Raw genomic sequence first — 21,950 nt, forward strand, 5'->3', positions numbered from 1 at the left:
CGATTGCGTCTTATCGGCGCGACGTCGCCTTTCGAAGGTCCCCTGGAGTTGGTGGGGGCGATTAGGGGTGCTCCTGCGGAGCGTCTGGCCGTGTGCGCGCTGCGGTGTTCGAGGGTCTCCCTGCCCTGGGCTGTGTCCCCCCCGATCGCCCGTCTCCTAGGGCTCCCCGACCGCCGGCCCGCTCCCGGAAGCTACGAAAACGAGTAACAAAGAACCTGCAGGGCCGCCGGCTGCCGGAGCTGCGGGACCCCGGGGTCGGGCGGAGTGGCGGGACCGAGCACCTCCGTGGCGGTGAGCAGCGCGTGGCGCGGTGGCCTTCCCTCGGAGCGCCCGGCCCTCGGCGCCCTCTGGAGCTCCGGTCTCTACAAACGCCCCAGCCCATTCTGCTCTGAGCTGCTCAAGCTTTGTGCGAAGAACCTACTGAAGTCTGGTTTTAAATAAAAACTTTTTCTCAGTTTCCGTTTGGGGGTTTTTGCTTTGTTTCGGTGCAGTTTGCAATACTCCTCTACCTCCTCGCCTCCTTTTTCCTCCCGGTGTATTATCCGCGGGGCGGACCTGGGATGAGCGTTTCGTAATTGCAAGCAGACCTGTGAGAAGGCCACGTCGGAATAGTACTCAAGATGGACAAAAAGTCCTTTGAAACGGTGCTGGATGAAATTCGAAAGGTAACTACTTTGAACCCTAAAAATCTGCTGAGATAATTGTGGGTTATTTTCTCTGAGGTGGTACGTGTAGATAGTGCAATGTAAGAGTCATCGCATCGCCAAAAGTACTTGACTTTCCTGTGTGATCTTGGTAGGTTGCACGGTTCCAAGAGAAGATAAGCCACCTGAATGCTCAACTTGAGAAATCACTGTGTGTGGTTGGTACGGGAATTACGTTTGGGCTGCCCACAGTTCTGGAGCCAATGTAAATCCTTCCTAACTCAGACCTTTTGGTTAAATAACATTTGTTCAGTGTTTCCATGTCCCAGTAACAGGGAAGACTCGACACTTGGAAGCAATAAGTAATACCTAGAAAGTTGCTTTTCAAATCTCAAGCTAAGCAGAATCTATTCCCTGCCTTGGCTTTTTTTTTTCCCTTCTGCTTTTTGAGATTGTTTTTATATTTCCATTCTCCTAACATGAACCACACAGCAAATGTGGAATGTAATGTTGAGTCTAAAAGTATCTCCTGTGCAAAAATAAAAGGTTACCCCTTAGACGGAAAGGGTAGTGCTGTGACCGTGAGCCACCACCGTAGAGCTGGCACTGGGCTTTCCTGCCTCGGTTGGTATCTCAAACCGGTCCCCATGACTGGCACTGGAAGGGTCGTTTCCATACACTGCTGTCCTTATTTACTTCAACTTATAAGGTTCGCTGCGAAGGTTGCTGCCAGACCTGTAGTTCTTTGCTCCTTTTCAAATTAACAGGGTTGATCTTTCATATTTGATGGTGCTGTTTTTTTTCTTTTCACGTAGACTTCTACTCTTGTAGATTCCCCTTCTCTAATTAAAATTTGAAACAAACTGTCATCTTACCATGTGCTTAGAATTGCCACGCTTGGCTCCTGAACTGATTTTTAATTACTTTTGTGAGATGATAAATTTCAAGTTAAAGTAGACGAGAATGTAGACTTTTGCTTTGGAGGAATGCAGACAGTTCATGTGTATATCCTCTCCCTTCTCAGCCTTGTGAAAATGTCTGGTAATAAATATCACTGAGGAACTCGGGAAAGTTCCGGAGATGAAAGTCTGCTCATCCGACGCAGCCTTTAACTTTGCATTTCTGGTCTCAAATCAAAATGTGCTGGAGAGGCATTTCTTTTTCCAAAATGTGATTAGTAAGAGCTATGAATTGGAGCCCTTCCTGTTTGACTTCAGCTTCCCCATCTGTGGAGTTTGGTGGTGGACCGGTGGACTCCCAAGTTCAGTCTCCTTCAGTAGCTAGTGCTCACCCAGGAGTCTGGCATGAAGGCCTTGTAACCCTGAGCTCCATGCCCTGTGTGTGGCCCCACAACTGGGCTTCCCCATCATTGGGGGAGGATTTGAGACGTGATTGATGACATCAACTCAAGCCAGGATTTGATCCTGAACCTTGCTTTTGACTGTCTCTTTAATGGTGATGATCACACGCCTCAGAGTGCATTGCCCAGAATTCACTGTAAAGATTAAACTGTAGAGCACCCTGAATGTTTTGACTGGTCACTGCATTTGCTCCTAGTAGAATGATAGATAGATGGATAGATAGATAGATAGATAGATAGATAGATAGTTGAAAATACAAATGTTGAAACTGTTTTGCGGTGGATAAAATGGCATGTTTGTATTTTGTGATGAGTGGCTTGCAAGCGCGGGTGGTTTGCTTGGTCTACCATCTCTGAGCGGAGACTATGTGACCTCCGGTAGCCGTAAATAGTGTGCCAGATCTGAGGCTCCAGAGAGGAAAGAAGCCATTAATGAAACTCCTGTGTATGTCAGATCTCTGAGTATTAGGACTTCACTACAGCTCGTTGAGGTTTGTGATTGGGATTCCCCTTCGTGGATGAGGAAGCGAGCTGTAAAGGTGCCTTGATCAATGTAGTGAGACCTCTCTTGGAAGAAAGAGGAAAAAGGAAAAGGAATGGCAATTTGTGTCAATTAGAGATGTTTTGAAACTAATTAGACATTCAGGAATTTGATGCATCGTTTCTACTCTTGTTGACTGTATTACAATGTTACTTCTTGTGTGTTTCTGGAGACCCAGCAGGTCTAAAAGGTAGCATTTCTTGTCGCCTTAGTTGCCGCTGCTCCCAGCAGAACTGAATGAGACTAGTCCCTGTCAGGTTGCGTGGGGGGTTATGTAATTTGGATAGCTGCTTATTCCAATGTGCTGATGTATATTAATTCTTTTTTCCCCCTTTCTAGGCTGTTTTGACAGAATATAAGTTAAAAGCAATTGAATATGTTCATGGGTACTTCTCCAGTGAACAGGTATTTGTCATTTTTCAAAGTCTTTTTTATACTAGTGTTGTGGTTAACATCTATTTGCCTATTGGATGCAATCAGAATTGCATTGACCGTCTTTGCTCTGGAGCTTTAGAAGCTCTTAGATCTGGTGGAAGGCTCTACAGGGTGTGAGCTCCAGGGGCAGCTTATGTGCTGTACACTCACGCCACACTCCCTACTCCATGTGTGTCCATCTGAAAACACGCTGTCTTTTTAAGAAGCAACTTAAACTGTCAGTTGTTCTGGGGAAAAATATCAAAAGTTCATGAACTTGGGGCTTGAGATGATTGAGTGGTGGTTAAGAGCACTTTCTGCGCTTGCAGAGGACCCAGGTTTGTCTCAGCACCCACATGGTGGCTCACAGCCCTCCAAAACTCCCGTTCCAAGGCATCTGATACTTTCGGAACTCCTGGAGCACCAAGCTCATGTGTGGTACACATACATACGTGCAGGCAAAACACTCATACACGTGAATCATAATTTTTAGTAAAAACTTTTGACATTATGAATTTGTAAATTTTACTAAATTTGTATGGTATTTATAGCAGTTTTGAAATTCACTGTATGGCCAAAGAGGACATGAATAAACGCTGAACTGTTTACTGTACGGCCAACAGACTGTTGTTCTGTTCCTTCGTGTTCTTTTTCGAGGTTCTCTTTCAGGACAGTGGCCCAGGGTCAGGGACTCTGGGTGCCCTGTTCACTCCTGACTGGCATCACACAGTATTCACCCTTGCTTCAAGGCCTCTGTGGGTGGTGGTAGGAGCCCCTAAGATCCTGTCTCTCATAGTGCAGTACTGAGCGAGATCCGTGACTAACTGCTGTCGTGTGCTCTGCCGATTTAGACCCAAGGGCAGGAGTAGACCTGGAGGCCTTTATTCCACTGCCACACACTGCAGTAATGACCTGAGCTGCTGCCCAGTGCTGTGTGGTTTCCCGTTTGTACTGTTTCACATCACCAGACTGGCAGTCCATCTCCACCCAACTTTTCGACCCCCTCTTCTCTCAGTATATACCTTTTCCTGGATTTCTTCATTATGTTTTAATGATTTATTTCTTTTGTGATACTAAAGATTAAGCCCCAGGGCCTTGCACATGCTGAGAAAGTGCCCCTCCACTAAGCCATATCCCAGCCCTTTTTCTTGAGACTCCTGGTGTTAACAAACTAGCTGGTGTTAACAGTCTTGCACTACCAGGCCAACTCTAAATTGTATTTCTCCTTTCTTAGCAAAGAGAGAGAAAGAGGAAAATATTTATTGTGGGGAGTAGTAGACAGGGCAAGCCATTGCATTCATGTGGTGACGTGAGAACAGGTTGTGGGTGTCCTTTCTCTCCCACCCATGGGTCCCAGGCATCCCAGCCAGGTCACCTGTCTTTACAGTGATCCCTTTAGCCATGGAGCCATCTTGCCGGTCCTGTATATTTTTCTTTCTTCCTAGACCAGCGATATCTACTAGGTTCTGTGATTTGTGGAGGCTGTTGGCATCATGTGACTCTGGAGCACTTGACATGAGGCCTGTGCTGCTGTGGGACTGAAGTTTTAAGTTTTCTAAAGTGTCTGAAGTTTGCCACGCTGTTAAACTCTGGGCCACACTCATTGTCTACACACGGCAATAGGAATTCCAAGTGCTGAGATCCGTCTTAGAGAAGCATGTGCAGATGCTGTCATCGGAGCTGAAATGTCTCTCTGTTTGCAGGTGGTTGACCTCCTCAGGTACTTCTCCTGGGCAGAACCGCAGCTGAAGGCCATGAAAGCTCTCCAGCATGTGAGTGTCTCCCTTCTCGCTATGTGCAGAGTAACACTGTCTCTGCATGAGCCAGAGCCAGCTGTGGTTTGTATCAGAAAAGCTAGCTTAAATCCCGTTATACTTTGGTACTCCTAATAACTATGTTAAAAGGTGGAAACCTTCCAGGGTGTGAAACTGCACAGTGCTACTGTTAAATTCGGTCCTAATTGGCACACTGAGGGCATATGCTCATTGCAAAGCAGAATCCTGGGATTTAGACCCTTAGGATTCAGGTTCTACAGCGTCTGCCGCCGCACATCACTTAGACTAAAGGAGGCCCTGTCATCAGGAAAGATGAAGCTCAGTCCTTCCCCTGACTATGACTCTTGTGCCTTGCATGCTGAGTTGAGTCCCCTGTGTAAATGCCAGCTATGTCGGTGGTCTTGGGCTTGCTACATTGGAAACCAGAGATCTAAGACACACGCAGAACGGTGACCTGCTTCTGAAATGGTTATGTTTTTAAAAGCCCAAGTTTAACTCAGTATTTCTAGGATTCCCTTGAGTTGCTGGGGCTTACCTCTTGCTTGTGTTCCTCTCAGCTAAGAGGTAGGCTGTGTCCTGAAATGCTTATACTAACAATTTAATTATAGTTCCCCAAAGCAGGTAGGGTCTGGCACAGAAGCCTGATGTTGAAACACGTTATTTTTCTGATAGAAAATGGTGGCTGTCCACCCAGCGGAAGTGGTCAGCATCCTCAGCTGCTTCACCTTTAGTAAAGACAAGCTGGCCGCCCTGGAGCTCTTGGCCTCGTGAGTACCTCTTTTACCACCCGCTCAGACCCAGAAGCTTGCCTGCCTTTTGAGGTCCCCGCTCTGTGTCGATGTGACAGTTTTGCGAGGCAGCAGAGTGCTGATGAGATAGTGTGAAAAATGATCTGTGTGAATGTGTCAATCATGGAGGAAGCCGAGCTCTAGGGACATAACCCGTGGAAACAGCTGGTGTGACAGCACACATCTGTCACCTCAGAGACTGAGGCAGGGGACCCTGAGTGAGACAGTAAGAACCCATCTCCTAACAACACAAACAAAAACGCCCACGTTCTGGGAAAGCACGGTACTGGGTTCTAGTATCTTTACATAGTCGGTAGCCCTGTGCTTCCTACAGATGTGGACATGGCTCCCAGAGTAACGGGTCCTTCCTACATCTGTGCTCGAGGTTCATAGTCGAAAGGCTGCCTCACACCCCTGCACGTCAGCATGTGCTTTGCCTCCTTCCCATCCTGAGTAACTCGAAAGGCGAGCTGATGAAAATGTAGGATGTCTATTGAGCAGGGCACCTGTGACCTCAGAGCCTGCGATTACCCAAGTGATGGAGTGATGTGGGCTGTGCAGCGCTCCGCACTTGACCTTTGAGAACCTTGTGTGAGCATGAGGTTGAGGGAGGTTGAGGAGTAGGAACCCTCTGCAAAATTTGGGGGGGGGGCAGTTGCTTATTCATAGGCATTGTAGTCTATAGTTCAGGATGTGTTGCTATGTCCACAAACAAAAAGCATGTTATAAAGACATTTCTGACCTCTGTGTGTGTGCCTGGGTCCTCAGACAGAAGCTAAGTCATGTTTCCATGGCAGGAACATCGTGGACGCACAGAACTCGCGCCCCATTGAAGACTTGTTCAGGATCAACATGTCGGAGAAGAAACGGTGCAAGAGAGTCCTGGAGCAGGTACTTCTCCCAGCCTCTTGGTGGCAGTGCTGGGGACAAACGTAGACATGGACATTCTGGTCAGCGAGGGAGCACAAGCAGGGCCCTGTAGAAAGGGCTGTTGGGGGCAGAGGTCACTGGGAGTGGAAACCCAGTGGGCGGTTCACCCTGCAGACACTCACGTCTTCCCTCTGTGGAGCGCTGCCGTGGGGCCAAGCATTTTATTCTCGTGCGCAGGAACAACGACTTCATGTTTGTGTTGTCAGCAGTCTCGCAGTAATCGAATTCATGGCAGTGAATACTAAATCCGCGCTGCACGTCTGTAAAGGGGGCAGGGTATCTACCTGAGTGCTAGGACCTGGACTTGCCATTCGCTGTTGCAGATTCCTGAGGTCATGCTGCCTTCCCGAAGGAGCTGCCTGAGCTCTGCTCTCTGGGCCTGCTATTCGCCTATGTGATCTTTAAAAGCCTCCCGAGTTCAGGAAGGGCAGTTCTGCCCCCCTCCTTGTTTCCCTGCTGAGATGAGCCTCACCCACATCTCTTTAACAGTCTTCTCCCCGGTTCTCTTGACAAAATCTTAGGGTTATAGTTGTAGTTTTTTTCCCTCTGGTGTATTCTCTGCATAACTCTGGGTCAGAACTGTTCTGGGATCATGTGCTCTATAGAATGGAACACTGTTAATGTAAATGAACTAGTCAAAAGTCTACTGTTAATTTGTCCTAAGGAAATATACAGACTTATAGGTAAGGGTATTTGCCTACTGTAGTTTATTATGATCAAGTTGAAGTGATTTTCTTTTTTTAAGATTGAGGGGTTGGAGGTGTTTTAAGGTTGGAAGCTGGATTATGCAATTAATGTGATTGTGGGGGAGGGTTTTATAAAAATAATTATAAATACAAACAGCATCCCTGTAAGTACTTTGATACGAGTATGACTGTTTTATGTATACTGCACATTATCATTTATTCCTATAATGCAGTATGCATCCACTGGAGTCTACTTGCCTTACAAAGCCCAACTCCAGCTCAGGTGCCATTTTAGAAGTTGAGGATGTAGTGTAAACACCATAGACCTAACCCCATTCCCTGTGTCTCACAACTGAACACTGTAATAAGTCGTTCTTGCTTTTCCAGTAGTCTGGCTCTTTGGGGTTGTTTTTTTAAGCTTTTAAAAATGCCTTGTTTTATTCTTATTTTTGTGTGGGTATGTGAACGTGTGGATGCCTGAGAAAACCAGAAGAGGGTGCCAGATCACCTGGAGCTGCCCAGCCTGGTTATTTGGACCAGGTTCTCTGCAAGAGCAACAAGAGCTTTTTAACAAGTGAAACCCCCCTCGCACATACACCCCTGTTATCTGTGTGTGTTTTTCAACTGAACTGTAAACATTTTGAGAGAAATCTCATCACACGAGCTGGACTTGTGTAGTTTGGAACTTTTTTCTTCTTTAAGGTTGGTTAAAGAAATGGAACAGGAACTCACTATGTAGGCCAATCTATCCTCAAATTCACAGATACCTGCCTGCCTCTGCCTTCTGGGTTCTGAGATTAAAGGCGTGCGCACCACACTTTGCTGCTAGATAATAGATTTTCTTGAACCTGTTGCTTATAGCACTGGTGATGGTGGTTGGGAGTGTAGCCATGGTGATATGGTAATGACTCTACTTCTTTGGACACCATGGTAACTGATGGGCGAATGTGTGAATGCCACGCTGTTCCTTAATTCATGACTTTAGCCAGATTTCTGTTATCTGGAGTACCCGATGTGATGGTTTGAGTTTTGTTCATGACTGTCTTCTCGTTTGCATTACAGGCTTTCAAAGCGGGCTGCAAAGCCCCTCATGCCATGATATCTTCATGTGGAACCATCCCAGGAAACCCCTATCCCAAAGGAAAACCCAGCCGCATAAATGGCATTTTTCCCGTAAGCATGCTTCTATCTACATGGAATTTCTCTTGGTTACGTGTGACTGCAGCTCAGATCTAGACTCGTATGTGCTACATATGAGGACATGTCAGCTTATGGTGCTCCTGCAGAGGGCAGAGTCTCAGGTCTTCAACTTATCTGATAGTCGACAGTTCACGTGTAAATGCCATTAGCTGATTGTTACCTGCCTTCAGAACATGCCAGGCAAAGGGTGATTGTGGTTTTTCTTTTCCAAGCATTCTCGGGATTTTTGACAGTCACATATCTGAGAACCCATTTTAGGAAACTCCTTGATAAAGCCCTGTGAGAATATTGTTTGGACACCAGAGGGTGGTCCTCAAAGCCCTTGGAAAATAACCTTTCTTAAAGTTTTTGTGTTTCTATTAGCTGTGTCACAACCCCAGAGCTTCATGGATCAGATAGCAAACATTTATTATTTCCAATAGATTTTGTTTTGTTTGCTTTTTGTTGGGTTTGGTCTTTAGAGACTCAATAGCCTTGGCTGACCTGGAACTCACTGTGTAGACCAGGCTGCCCTGGAAGTCATAGAGATCCCACCCACCTCTGCCTTGGATTAAAGGCACGAACCACCACATTATACTACTGCTTTTCATAATAAGGGCTTGAGTACCCTCATGACATAGCTGGTTTCCACTGTGCATTGAACCAAGGGGAAGAAGGGACAACTGTGGCAAGGCCTTGTAGGCTTTGGGTGTCAGGGCCATTCTTTAATGTCATGTTAATAAAGCAAGTCAACCCTAATTATTCTGAGATGGATGGTGGGAGGCAAGTACCATCTTGGAAGCTGGTCTCCCTCCCAGTGTGTCCTACCTAAGGACACGGCCTGTGAGGACAGACTGATAGAGAACAGATCAGAATCAGCTTATTCTGTTCTGATCTGTTCTCTAGAGCAGCCTTTAATGGGGTCTTAGTTGCCAGGTTTCTTTTTGTTTGTTTGTTTGATTGGTTGGTTGGTTGATTGGTTGGTTTTTTGAGACAGGGTTTCTCTGTAGCTTTGGAGCCTGTCCTGGAACTAGCTCTTGTAGATCAGGCTGGCCTTGAACTCACAAAGATCCTCCTGCCCCTGCCTCCTGAGTGCTGGGATTAAAGGCGTGTACCACCACCACCACTACCTTTTTCAGCTTCTAAGTCATGGACACTGGCATTAAAGTCGTGTGTGTGTGTGTGTGTGTGTGTGTGTGTGTGTGTGTGTGTGTGTGTTGTGTGTAGAAAGTATTAGAGTATACTTCTTCTCTCTGTCATCCTTCTACCTCTGTGGCACAGGAGGGTTAAGAGGAGGTCAGGCAGCTAACTGGGGCTGGATTGGGTCTAGAATCCATGACTTATTCCTGACAAGTTAAGTCCCTTTATTCAGAATAATACAGCGTAGTTATTTGTTGTCTAAAGTCTCCGCTATCTTTATTTTTTTTAAAATAGGGAACTCCTCTGAAAAAGGACGGTGAAGAAAGTACCAATGAAGGCAAAGGAATAGCAGCACGGATTCTTGGACCATCCAAACCAGTATGTGTTGGAATAAAAGAGAAACAAGTGTTAATTCTTATATGTGTAGCTTTCTGTATGAGATAAGTTTTATGTGTGTTGCAAAGTTTAAATGTAGAAATTCCAGATCAGAGAGAATGACTCAGGGTCTGTAGTGTAAGGCCATGTTGATGTTCATGGCTCTTTGGAGCATAAGTGTTTCATCCAGGTAAATGTTTCAATCTTGCCACATTCATCTGTTAAGATGAATATTGGAGTATGGTATTTATTTTAGACAGCGTTCTGTTGCCTAATTAGTGTTGACATTAGTGAAACAGCTGGGCTTGTCCTTTCAAGTACAATTATAGATTGTGTGTTGTACACAGTTAGCCAAAGATGATTATTTGTTTTATGTATTATCAGGTAAAATATATGTTACATATTTTATAGGGGTTTTTTTTAGGTTTTTTTTTTTATGTCTGTAGTCAGGATTTTCAGGGGATCTTCTTCAATCAAACCTGATCATCTTTAAGCTGGGGCATCTTCATCCTCTTACAAGGTGCTTAGAAAGGCAACTTGTACTGTGTTATCAAGAGATGATGTCTTGGTGATGTCTAACCACTGTGCTTTTCTTTCCAGCCTCCCTCAACGTATAATCCACACAAACCTGTCCCCTACCCGATACCTCCATGCCGGCCACATGCAACTATCGCACCAAGTAAGCATTTTCTGGGTTTCGCTTTTTCTTTCTGCTGTTCATTAAATTGAAAGGACGGGCTGGTTTATGTGTTTGGGAAATCTACAGCATAATTCTGAGAGTTTAATTTGCTGATGGCCAGCTGATGGCGCGCTGCTGAAGGCATAGTTTATTTTTAGGATGTTTTCCTAATTTGATGGTTTAACCAGAGATTGTTTTAATCACACTTTATTATTAGGGCTTCTCACTTTGATAAATGGCCTTAAATGCCCTTTCTTAGGTAGCTGGTGTCCATGCATTTCAAAAAGATCAAGAGTATGTAACGGGACTTAAATGGGGTGGGTCCAGCCCACCTCATCTTTCAGAAGCTGTCTGGACCGGGCGTGCAGCAGGCTTGTCTTCCCCTCACTCAGTTCTCACTTAAACTCTCCATGTGAGGTGCATCTCTGTGACGTGACAGTTTAGAGTGAAGCACATCCCCGTATCCACACAGCTGTGACTCCCAGGTGCAGCTCTGTGACATGACAGTTTAGAGTGAAGCACATCCCTGTGCCCACACAGCTGTGACTCCTAGATGCAGCTCTGTGACGTGACAGTTTAGAGTGAAGCACATCCCTGTGCCCACACAGCTGTGACTCCCAGGTGCCTCTCTGTGACGTGACAGTTTAGAGTGAAGCACATCCCCGTATCCACACAGCTGTAACTCCCAGGTGCATCTCTGTGATGTGACAGTTTAGAGTGAAGCACATCCCCATATCCACACAGCTGTGACTCCCAGGTGCCTCTCTGTGACGTGACAGTTTAGAGTGAAGCACATCCCCGTATCCACACAGCTGTGAGTCCCAGGTGTGTCTCTGTGACGTGACAGTTTAGAGTGAAGCACATCCCCGTATCCACACAGCTGTGACTCCCAGGTTGTCTCTGTGACGTGACAGTTTAGAGTGAAGCACATCCCCGTATCCACACAGCTGTGACTCCCAGGTGTGTCTCTGTGACGTGACAGTTTAGAGTGAAGCACATCCCCGTATCCACACAGCTGTGACTCCCAGGTGCATCTCTGTGATGTGACAGTTTAGAGTGAAGCACATATCCACACAGCTGTGACTCCCAGGTGCCTCTCTGTGACGTGACAGTTTAGAGTGAAGCACATCCCCGTATCCACACAGCTGTGACTCCCAGGTGCATCTCTGTGATGTGACAGTTTAGAGTGAAGCACATCCCCGTATCCACACAGCTGTGACTCCCGGGTGTGCCTCTGTGATGTGACAGTTTAGAGTGAAGCACATCCCTGTGCCCACACAGCTGTGACTCCCAGGTGCATCTCTGTGATGTGACAGTTTAGAGTGAAGCACACCTGTATCCACACAGCTGTGACTCCCAGGTGCAGCTCTGTGATGTGACAGTTTAGAGTGAAGCACACCTGTATCCACACAGCTGTGACTCCCAGGTGTGTCTCTGTGATGTGACAGTTTAGAGTGAAGCACATCCCCGTATCCACACAGCTGTGACTCCCAGGTGCAGCTCTGTGATGTGACAGTTTAGAGTGAAGCACATCCCTGTGCCCACACAGCTGTGACTCCCAGGTGTGTCTCTGTGATGTGACAGTTTAGAGTGAAGCACATCCCCATATCCACACAGCTGTGACTCCCAGGTGCATCTCTGTGATGTGACAGTTTAGAGTGAAGCACACCTGTATCCACACAGCTGTGACTCCCAGGTGCAGCTCTGTGATGTGACAGTTTAGAGTGAAGCACATCCCCATATCCACACAGCTGTGACTCCCAGGTGTGTCTCTGTGACGTGACAGTTTAGAGTGAAGCACATCCCCATATCCACACAGCTGTGACTCCCAGGTGTGTCTCTGTGACGTGATAGTTTAGAGTGAAGCACATCCTCATATCCACACAGCTGTGACTCCCAGGTGTGTCTCTGTGACGTGACAGTTTAGAGTGAAGCACATCCTCATATCCACACAGCTGTGACTCCCAGGTGCCTCTCTGTGACGTGACAGTTTAGAGTGAAGCACACATGTATCCACACAGCTGTGACTCCCAGGTGTGTCTCTGTGACGTGACAGTTTAGAGTGAAGCACATCCCCGTATCCACACAGCTGTGACTCCCAGGTGTGCCTCTGTGATGTGACAGTTTAGAGTGAAGCACGTCCCTGTATCCACACAGCTGTGACCCCCAGCAGTAATGCTAAATTCTCTGTCTTTATCTATGTTTTTATTTTAGGTGCTTATAACAATGCGGGTCTGGTGCCGTTAGCCAATGTGATAGCTCCAGGGGTCCCCCCTCCACCTCCGTACACTCCAAATCCAGCAGGAACAGGTAAAGGCTGCCGCTGTACACTTAGTGCCCATAGTTCATCTATAAACGTGTCTATTCTGTAACAGCCTGTTTTATCCATGCAAATATGATTCTTTCTTGTGTCCTCTTTCAGTGTTTTCAATGTTGTCTATTTATGTCTTGACTTTTCTTTTTTGGTATCTGTCTGTGATTATGATGGGGAAGAATCTGACTAAAGCTTGAAATCATTTATTTTTCCACAGACAATGAAGACCTCTCCAGTCAGTCAAAACCTGCACAGAGTCAAAGTAAGTACCAAACAGACCCAAAGACAACTGCTGCCTGTCGTGATGGTTGGCCATTCCCCACTGGAGACTTGAGTTTGGCATCTGTGGATGTCTTAGGAGGCTCCTAGGTGTAGAGTGATGCATGCCTGCTGAGAGTGACTTGTTAGGAGAGGTTTGACATTCCCGAAATGCGCATATTACCTGGATTTCAATTCATTTTATGATACTGTGTCCTGTTTGCACTCTGTGAAATCTGAAGGTCACGTGGCATATATATCCATATCCACTTAGCATTCTGATGTGGGAAAGGTGATCTTTATATGCATGTGAAGATAGCCCTTTCTGACAGATAATGAGTCTCATACGTCCTAAGGTGGAAAGTGATAAGGGCCACTGGAGCCGCAAAGGGCACTGAGCACAGGTGGTCTTGGTGGGAAAACTCCCTCCCCATGAAGGTGCCTAGTAGGTGCAGCAACTCCTATGTAAAGGAGGGGTGCAGAGGAAACAGAACAAACATCAGTATTTCTTACTGCCGCCTTGGAGTCACCAAGCCTTGTGAACAAGTCATTTAACTTTATGGAAATAAAGTAATAATTTTATAATAAGTAATTTTAAAGTCTTTACATTTAGTTTTATAATTTAAAAATATCCTCCCTTTTAAAACCTACTGAACAGTAATGAAGACTGCCTCTATAGGGTAAGACCATGGTCCTCAGTACTTGGTAGCCCTGCGATATTATTTGTTGTGTTATGCTTTTTGCTGTGCTGGAGGGTTGAGTCCAGGGCCCTGCGCATGCTCTCCATAAACAACTGGCCTTGCCACACCTCGGGAGTGTTGGTCTCGGGGTCAGTGTGAGCACAGATGGACTGGTAACCATAAGTGGCCTAGCTGGGCTGTGACATAGTGTGTGATGGCTAGTGTCCACAGCAGGTGACAGGAAGGTGTGATTTGTCGTGTAGATTACCGCAGGGACTGCTAGTGGCGGACTCTGTGCTCTGGATTAGGAGATTTCAGTGGGAATGGCTCTGAGAGCTCTAGGAGGGCCTGCTTGCCTTCTCTTCTAGCTTTGTATTAAGTACATGGTCCTCAGTGTTTCAGTGACTAAGACTGAATTCGCACGTTTCCTGGCCACGGTGGACCAATGCGTTTGTTGGTACTGTGTGTGTTTAGCATGTGCAAGGCTCTGAGTTTAATCTCCTACACCAGGAAAAAAATTAGACCTAAGTGAGAAACATGAATATGGTGTGGCCCTGAATTTGAAGTATTCATAGTGTTGATTTCTAGTTTTCTTATCATGTTTCTGTTCTGAAAAAAAGTCAAGGGTTTCACAGCCCCACTGGGCATGCACAGGGACTCAGTTCTGGTGTTTTCTTTGAGTGCCTTTTCCCACTGGGCCATCACGGCACTGACCATGTGAGCGTCCTAAGGTCGAGAATCTGCCTTCCACAGGGATCGCTCCCTGAAAACGCCATTCAGTAGTTATGGCTGGAGATGGAGGCGCGGTCTATGTTGCCTCGGACACAACATTGAACTCATCCTAGGAGGAGGAACCCAAATTACCCCCAAATCCTTCTTTTAATTATCCATGGGGCTTATCAGAATAAAGATGGCATAGCAAACAGAAAATATTATTGAGAACGAGTTCTTGGGTGTTTTGGGAGCTGTTCTCTAAGATGATCCTGTATGGATCCCTGACACAAACTTACTAAAACAGCAAGGCCTGAAGTAGAGGATGAATTAGACACAGTGTTACACTTAAATGTGTCCCCAGGATGGGCTAAGTGAGGCTTAGGAGCTGGTGTAGGTTGTCAGTGAGCAAACTCGGGCTATGGGCCCCATAGGGCCTTAGGTGGGAGGTCAGAGGTGGGAGGTCATACATGCGTTCAGACCCCTCCCCAAGTGGTCCAGGGTGAAGCCAGTGAGTGCCTCCTCACGAGTGCTGCCAGTGTTTATGAAGCAGAAAAGGAGAGAAGGAAGATTTCCAGCTCCCCCAGCTTCCTGGCTGATGGCTGGCGCTGCAGGGCTGACTGTCCTGACCACAGACGCTCCAGAGTGAAGTAGAATAATGCATTGCACCCGGCAGTCCAGACATGTAAAGAGCCACTTAAAGTCTGCTATTGGTTTTCCTTGGTATTTGTGAAATATAATAACAACAACAAAATGGTTATGTTTCTTCTAAATTGAACATTCCAGTACAGCATAAACCCTGCCTCTTCTCTCCCTCCAGCCTTTTCCACCCCAGCAAGTCAGCTCTTCTCTCCTCATGGTTCTAATCCGTCGACTCCTGCTGTGACTCCTGTCCCTGCTGTGTCCCCAGTCAAGGCAGTAAACCATCCCTCCGTGTCAGCAGCTGCCACTGGGGCCGGAATGAGTGCTCCCAACGCTGCCCTGTCAGTGTTCCCAGCACCCCAGCCAGCCACGCCAAACCCGACTGTGATCCGGACTCCCTCGGTGCCCCCGGCACCCGTTACTTCGGCCCACAGCACCACACCTGCTCCTGTCCCTTCCATTTTTTCTGGCCTGGTGCCCCTGCCAGGTCCCTCTGGCACCCCTTCCCCATCTCCTCAGGCCAGCTCAACACCAAGGGTCACACTGGCTTCCAGTGAGACCTTTGCTTCTACTTGTGCCCCGTTCACCAGCCACGCCCCCGCCAGCTCTACCGCTGGCTCGGCCAGTAACCCAAGCACAGCTTCCCTGTCATCGGTCTTCACAGGCCTGCCTTTGCCCTTCCCACCGGCATGCCACAGCAGCATAGCCGCCCCAACTCCCTCGCTGATTGCCAGTGCTTCAAATCCGCACGCTGTAAAAAGCCCTCTCCTGTCTGCCTTAAAAGGCTTCCTCACGTCAAATGACACACACTTAATCAATTCCTCTGCCTTGTCCTCTGTGGGCACAAGTGGCCTGGCTTCATTATCCCCCTTTCCCAATCAAAATTCGGATTCTCCTGCCTCAGCCACTAACAAGTGCTATGCCCCAGCAGCTGTTGCCGCCACGCAGAGGTCTTCTACCCCAGGATTGGCTATGTTCCCAGGCTTGCAGTCCCCTGCGGCCGGCGCCACCTCTACAGCCCCAGTGTTGCCCACACAGTCGCCGTTAGCGACCCCCTCCTCCACGGCAGTGCCAGTCAGCTGTGGCTCCTCAGGCTCGCTTTTGCATGGTCCCCATGTAGGCGGCATCTCATCCACCCCTGCTGCAGTCACTGTGCCCGTTATGATCAAAAGTGAGCCCACGAGTCCCCCTCCCTCGGCCTTCAAAGGCCCTGCTCACCCCGGGACTCCTGCTCACGGTACCTTGGGCCTGTCAGGCGCTCTGGGCCGCGGATACCCCACGACCTCAGTGCCCATTAGTGTGTCCACTTGCCTTAACCCTGCACTGTCCGGGCTCCCCAGCCTGAGCAACCCCCTGGCTGGTTCTATGTCCCTGCCGCCACACGCATCCTCCACGCCCATTGCTCCCGTGTTCACGGCCCTGCCCCCTTTTACTTCGTTGACCAACAGTTTCCCTCTCCCGGGCAGTCCGTCTCTCAATTCCGCTGTGTCCCTCACGGGGCCGTCAACCACCACCTCTACAGCTGCACACCCCAGCTCTGCGACAGTGCGCCCGATGCTGCCCACCTCCAACGCCTCGCCTGCAGCCTTCCCACTCAACCTGTCCACTGCGGTGCCCTCACTCTTCGCGGTCACCCAGGGCCCTCTTCCCGCATCCAACCCTTCCTACCCCGGCTTTCCTGTTTCCAGTGCCCCAAGTGGTGCCCCCGCAATGCCCTCGTTCCCGGGGCTGCAGGCACCCTCCACAGTAGCGGTCACCCCACTGCCGGTGGCTGCCTCGGCCCCATCACCTGCACCTGTCCTCCCTGGATTTGCCTCAGCCTTCAGTTCCAACTTCAACTCCGCCCTGGTGGCACAAGCAGGGTATGTGACAAGGCTGCAGACAGATGCAGGTCGCTTCTCACCAAGTTTATGTAGCCGAGTCTTGATTTGTATTGGCTATGGAGGGGTGGGAGGAAAGACCAGTGCCCAGAATGTTCCATGACGCTTCACCTATGTTCGGTAGAGTGGTTACTTGGTTTGCTGAAATTTTTACCCACTCTGAGTAAGTTTAGCTACAGTGAGTGGCTCACTTCCGTGGTTCCGACCCACAGAGACCTGAGCTGATTTGTTTTCTTGCTTTTACCGTCTTTAAGCTGCCCCTTGCTAGATACGGTAGCAGCCTTTCCCTCTTTCACCCTGTCTGCCGTCTGACTTGTTTTTCTACTGATTGTTTTCAGTTTGTCATCTGGACTCCAAACTGCTGGTAGCTCTGTTTTTCCAGGCCTTCTTTCCCTCCCAGGTATCCCTGGGTTTTCCCAGACTCCTTCACAGTCGTCCCTGCAAGACTTGCAGCACAGCGCAGCTGCGCAGTCGGCTTTGTTACAGCAGGTACGTAGTGTCTACAGTAAGACTGTAGGGGTGAACCTCCCTACAGCCCAGTGTGGATGGGAATGGGACTTACCAGAATGTCAGGAGTGTGGTTTGATTAAAAATTAGCTCTCCCCAAATTCACAAGTTCTACTTCTGTCCTTTCAGAAGTAACAAAGATGGTAGGTGTCAAATGCATGAATTGTTTTCCCCGTTTATATAATAATTTTCTCAAATCTCAGTTTGGAGACGTAATAACATGAAAACTAAAGTCAAAACAATTACAATTTAATTTGTCTTATATTTAAGCTATAATGAACAGTAAGGCTACTTCTTTGTACAAAACAACATCAAAATCCCACCTCCTGACATATTTAAAACAGTATTTTCCCTCTCGTGCCTGTGTTGTCTGGTTGTACGTGGGTAGGATCTGGTCCACACCCAGTGAACTGGGGCTCTGCTAACTGTGTCCCTCTTCCCACAGGTCCATTCTGCCTCTGCTCTGGAGAGCTACCCCGCCCAGCCCGACGGGTTCCCTAGCTATCCCTCCACACCTGGAACACCATTTTCTTTGCAACCGGGTCTATCCCAAAGTGGATGGCAATGAATTTGAAACACGGTTATTCTTGGGAGCACCATGAAATTTGCCCAAGAACTGCAACGAACAATCTGACAGATAGGAAATTGTCCAATAGTCCGAAGGGGCGTTCTCTTAGGGACACTGGGACAGAGGTTAGGCGTTCAGGTTCCATTCTTAAAGTGACTGTAAGTACCAGTACCCCCACTCCTATACATGTAAATATGCTGACAATGAATTGTATGGAGAATAGTGGTTTAAATTATGTGGGAATTTTCGCCTCCCATTCAACAGGGGTTTGAATTACATATGTGACCTATTTGACTTGCGTATGTGATCTAGACTATTAAAGAGGAGACGGGACTCTTCATAGCCGAATACAGCCTTAAATCTGCTTGTGTTGCCTCCGTGGACAGACGTGATCCTTGTGCCTCAGACTGGGTTGCATGTGGCCGTGGGGGAGTTGCTATTCTACAAATGCATGCGCAGCTCCAGTTAGCATCCGCTGGAATGCAGTACTCCATGTGTATTCACAAAGGGGGACTCGAGACCCACTGTTTTTAATGTTATTAGTAATCGTGCATACTGCTGAATTTAACTCAATATATTCCAGGTAAAAGTGATGCTTGTTGTAGTCTTTAGAATGACTTTCAGGTGTTTTCAACTAAAAAAAAAAATGTATACCCAGAACATTTGTATAAGGAAGGGAGGCTTAGGATAATTTTGCAAAGCAGTTTTTGTAATCTGAGCAGTATGCCCACAGGATTCCCAGCCACCACTATTACTACTACTTGTACCCTGGAAGCTCTTGGTGAATGTTTACAGTCATGGATGTATTTCTACTCAAACGCTCATCGGGAATAAGCGTCCGGCAGCAGGAGAGGAGGCTCGCTCTGTCAGGAAGTGCAGCGTGCGCTACAGGCCCGTGGTGGCAGAATGTGGCCCACCCACCATCGTCCTGAGCAGTGTCTGCCACACTGGGGGGAGGGGATGTAGGACGAATGTAGACCGTACACTCTGCTGTAGTTCATCTCAACATCTAGAGGTTCTACTTTTATAAATGGTGTCCGGAAGATGTTGTAAATGTATTTTCCTTTGACATGGGGAACGAACTTTTTAAGTATATTGAATAATCCCGTATGGTTAGTTTTTAACATTTTTTAAAATAAACTTTATGAATATGACAAACATTGTTGAAGTGTTTCATTATAGTCTAGGTATACGGGTTACTTAGTTTTTCTAATTTCTAGGGCTAATATATTGAATATTTTTGTCTGAATTTAGTTGAAACTCCATTTAGAGTACTGATTGCCCCTACCTTTAAAACCCTTATGGGAAAGTCGCACAATGACCAACACTTGGAACAGAAAGGTCTCTTCAAGCACAGACCAGTACCAATAGCTGGAAGTTGTTTTTTTCAAGTCCACGTTCAAGATTGTGTCAGTCTTATGTGTGTTTGCCCTTCAGAAAATGGTTACCGATTGAGTAGTCTTCTCTGTGATTCTACTGTGAAACACAGGCTACCCTCTGGGCCCCTTGAGCAGAACGTGTATCTAGTTTTCCTTTTACTATGTCCTAGCATGTGAGTACATTGGACATGCAAAGGTTTATGGAAACGTTTAGATAACGTTTTCAAATACAGGTAGTCGTCATCTGGGCCCCTTGAACAGAACGTGTATCTAGTTTTCCTTTTACTATGTCCTAGCATGTGAGTTCATTGGACATGCAAAGGTTTATGGGAATGTTTAGAAAACATTTTTGAATACAGGTAGTCGTCACTGGGGTCTGGCTTTATGTTTGTGATGCCCAAACTTCTGAAGTAGCAGCTAATCAGTCAGTCTGCTCAGCTGACTGAGGAGCCCAGAGGAGAGGCACAGACTGGGCAGGAGAAACCCGATGTTTAGTCACCAGCTGTTAAGGGAACCACTGGGCAAGTTGCAGGGAAGTAACCTTAGCTTTGTGCGTCCAGGAAGACTTAAAAGTTGTTAGAAGTATTAAGAGATAAGTAAGAACATTCTAGAAAAGGTGAAAAACTTGAGAAAACTGCCTGCTGATGGTATAGTCGAGTGGATTATAGTGAGTCGTTTGAACAAAACTAAGATGCAAGGGAGACTTGAGTAAGAAGATGACTAAACTTTACTTTGACGGCCTCTTGAGTTCCTAAAAACCCTGTTGGTGCCAGTGTAAGCATTAGAGCTCGAATTGAAAGGTATCCTGGCAGTCAGGAGCCTAGGAATCCATGGTCACACCACACACCCAACCTCACACAAGACATTTATGGAGAGAGGAAAAAACCAGGAGGGTGGCTGCCTCTGCTCAGGCAAGGAGCTGAACAGAAGGCAGGGTTTATATCGAGTTGCTTGGGAAGTGGGGTGGAACTTTGCAGGGTGACGCTCTCCTGGGTGGGGATTGGTGGGATTTCAAGTCCAAACCTTGGGCTTTTTACACTGGTGTGGGGCAGAGTTCAGCCATTAGGACAGTTAGAATGTTCTTGGGTGGAACCTGGCATTTGGAGGTCCTCAGGGGAGGGACAGCTGTCCTCTGGGTAGAACGTCAGCTAGTGCAGGAACGGATAGAGTAAAAGTATCCAAACTGCAAAATCCACCCCACCCCACCCCTCCAGGATGAAGAGAGAAAAGGCCATCAGGTAGTTCTTTGCCTGAGGCTGACCTGGGGTTACTCTACCCACAGAAAAATGGCCTCTGATCCTGTTTTCCAGACTCCTCTGTAGGGACTCGGGGTGTTTATTACTTGAAGCCACCATTGCTTTCGAGGTGGAGAGTTCGGAACATTTTGCAAGAAGAAGAAAAACAGCTGTTTAGTCATCTTCCAAGGGGACGCTCGGTGAGTTCTCCCGAGACGCTTTCTAGCGGCCCCTGGGAACAATTACTGTTTTTGTTGTGAATCTTGCGCTTCCTTGAGTGGCAGCTAAAACATAAATGGCATTTGGCCAATATTGGGGAAAATATCCTTAGAATAATAAGCTAAACCTCTGCTAGATGACCAGAAAGGGGCGTCTGATCAAAGGAGAACGTTTGTCCCTTTTTGGATAGAAATTGAATATCACTTAGGCATGAGAAATGACGCTAACAGGAAGCTCTCCTATTGCTATTTACAGCATCTGTTTGTCAAGATGGTAGAGCAAAGGCTACGAAGAAACAGAATCTATGCATCAGCCACAGAGCCAGGGGTGGGCCTGGAACTTCAGGGGTTTTCTTTCCTGTTTTTGTTTCTTTCATCTTGTTTTTTATGAGATTTTCGATATGTATTCTTGACTTATCTAGAACCTTCTATGTAGAGCAAGCTGACCCCCAACTTTGTGGCCCCTGCCTTCTGAATGCTGAGATTACATGTTTGCACCATTATGTCCAGCTCCTAAGTTTTCAAACTTATAGAAAATAAGGGTCATGCTAGATGAGGGAGAGAGGAGGCCTGAGCGAAGTATTCTTGTAATGAATCGAGCTTGGGCTCACTGGGGAAAAAAAGGAAAAGGGAGTCATTGAATTAACTCAGTATTCCCCACTTAGAAGATAATTGAGTCACAATTATATTGGCTCTCATTCCCAGTAATGATAACTACCCCTTAACAGCTCCAAACAGCACTCCATTTAAATGCGACATTGGAATGAGTTCCACACGAATAACTTGATGGTAAATTCTGTTATTTCCATTCTGCGTATAGAAGTCTCACTCGGGAGGCAGAGGCAGGTGGATCTCTGTGAGTTTGAGGCCAACCTGGTCTACAGAGCGAGTTCCAGGACAGACCTCAAAGTCACACAGAGAAACCCTGTCTCGAAAAACCAAAAAGGAAAAAACAAAATCTGATGCACTGTCACATGACTAATACATGACAAAGCGGGAATCTCTGGCCATTCTGGCAGTGTGGGCTCCAAGCTGCCTTCTCAGCCC

General features: G+C 47.1%; 1 protein-coding gene across 1 annotated transcript; it reads left to right on the plus strand.

Annotated features, from left to right (window-relative positions):
* Window positions 1-47: 47 nt before the first annotated feature.
* Window positions 48-19,229, plus strand: Proser1 (proline and serine rich 1). Its single transcript, XM_075951004.1, has 13 exons — window positions 48-665; window positions 2,885-2,950; window positions 4,663-4,731; window positions 5,407-5,501; window positions 6,320-6,413; window positions 8,201-8,311; window positions 9,752-9,835; window positions 10,433-10,511; window positions 12,726-12,821; window positions 13,043-13,087; window positions 15,295-16,978; window positions 17,335-17,485; window positions 17,949-19,229. Exons 1-13 carry the CDS (start codon window positions 621-623, stop codon window positions 18,069-18,071), a joined length of 2,742 nt encoding a protein of 913 aa, XP_075807119.1. The 5' UTR covers window positions 48-620; the 3' UTR covers window positions 18,072-19,229.
* The last annotated feature ends 2,721 nt before the right edge of the window (window positions 19,230-21,950 follow it).

Source organism: Microtus pennsylvanicus, chromosome 16, assembly GCF_037038515.1.
Source record: "Microtus pennsylvanicus isolate mMicPen1 chromosome 16, mMicPen1.hap1, whole genome shotgun sequence".
In the NCBI taxonomy this organism is placed as follows: Eukaryota; Metazoa; Chordata; class Mammalia; order Rodentia; family Cricetidae; genus Microtus; species Microtus pennsylvanicus.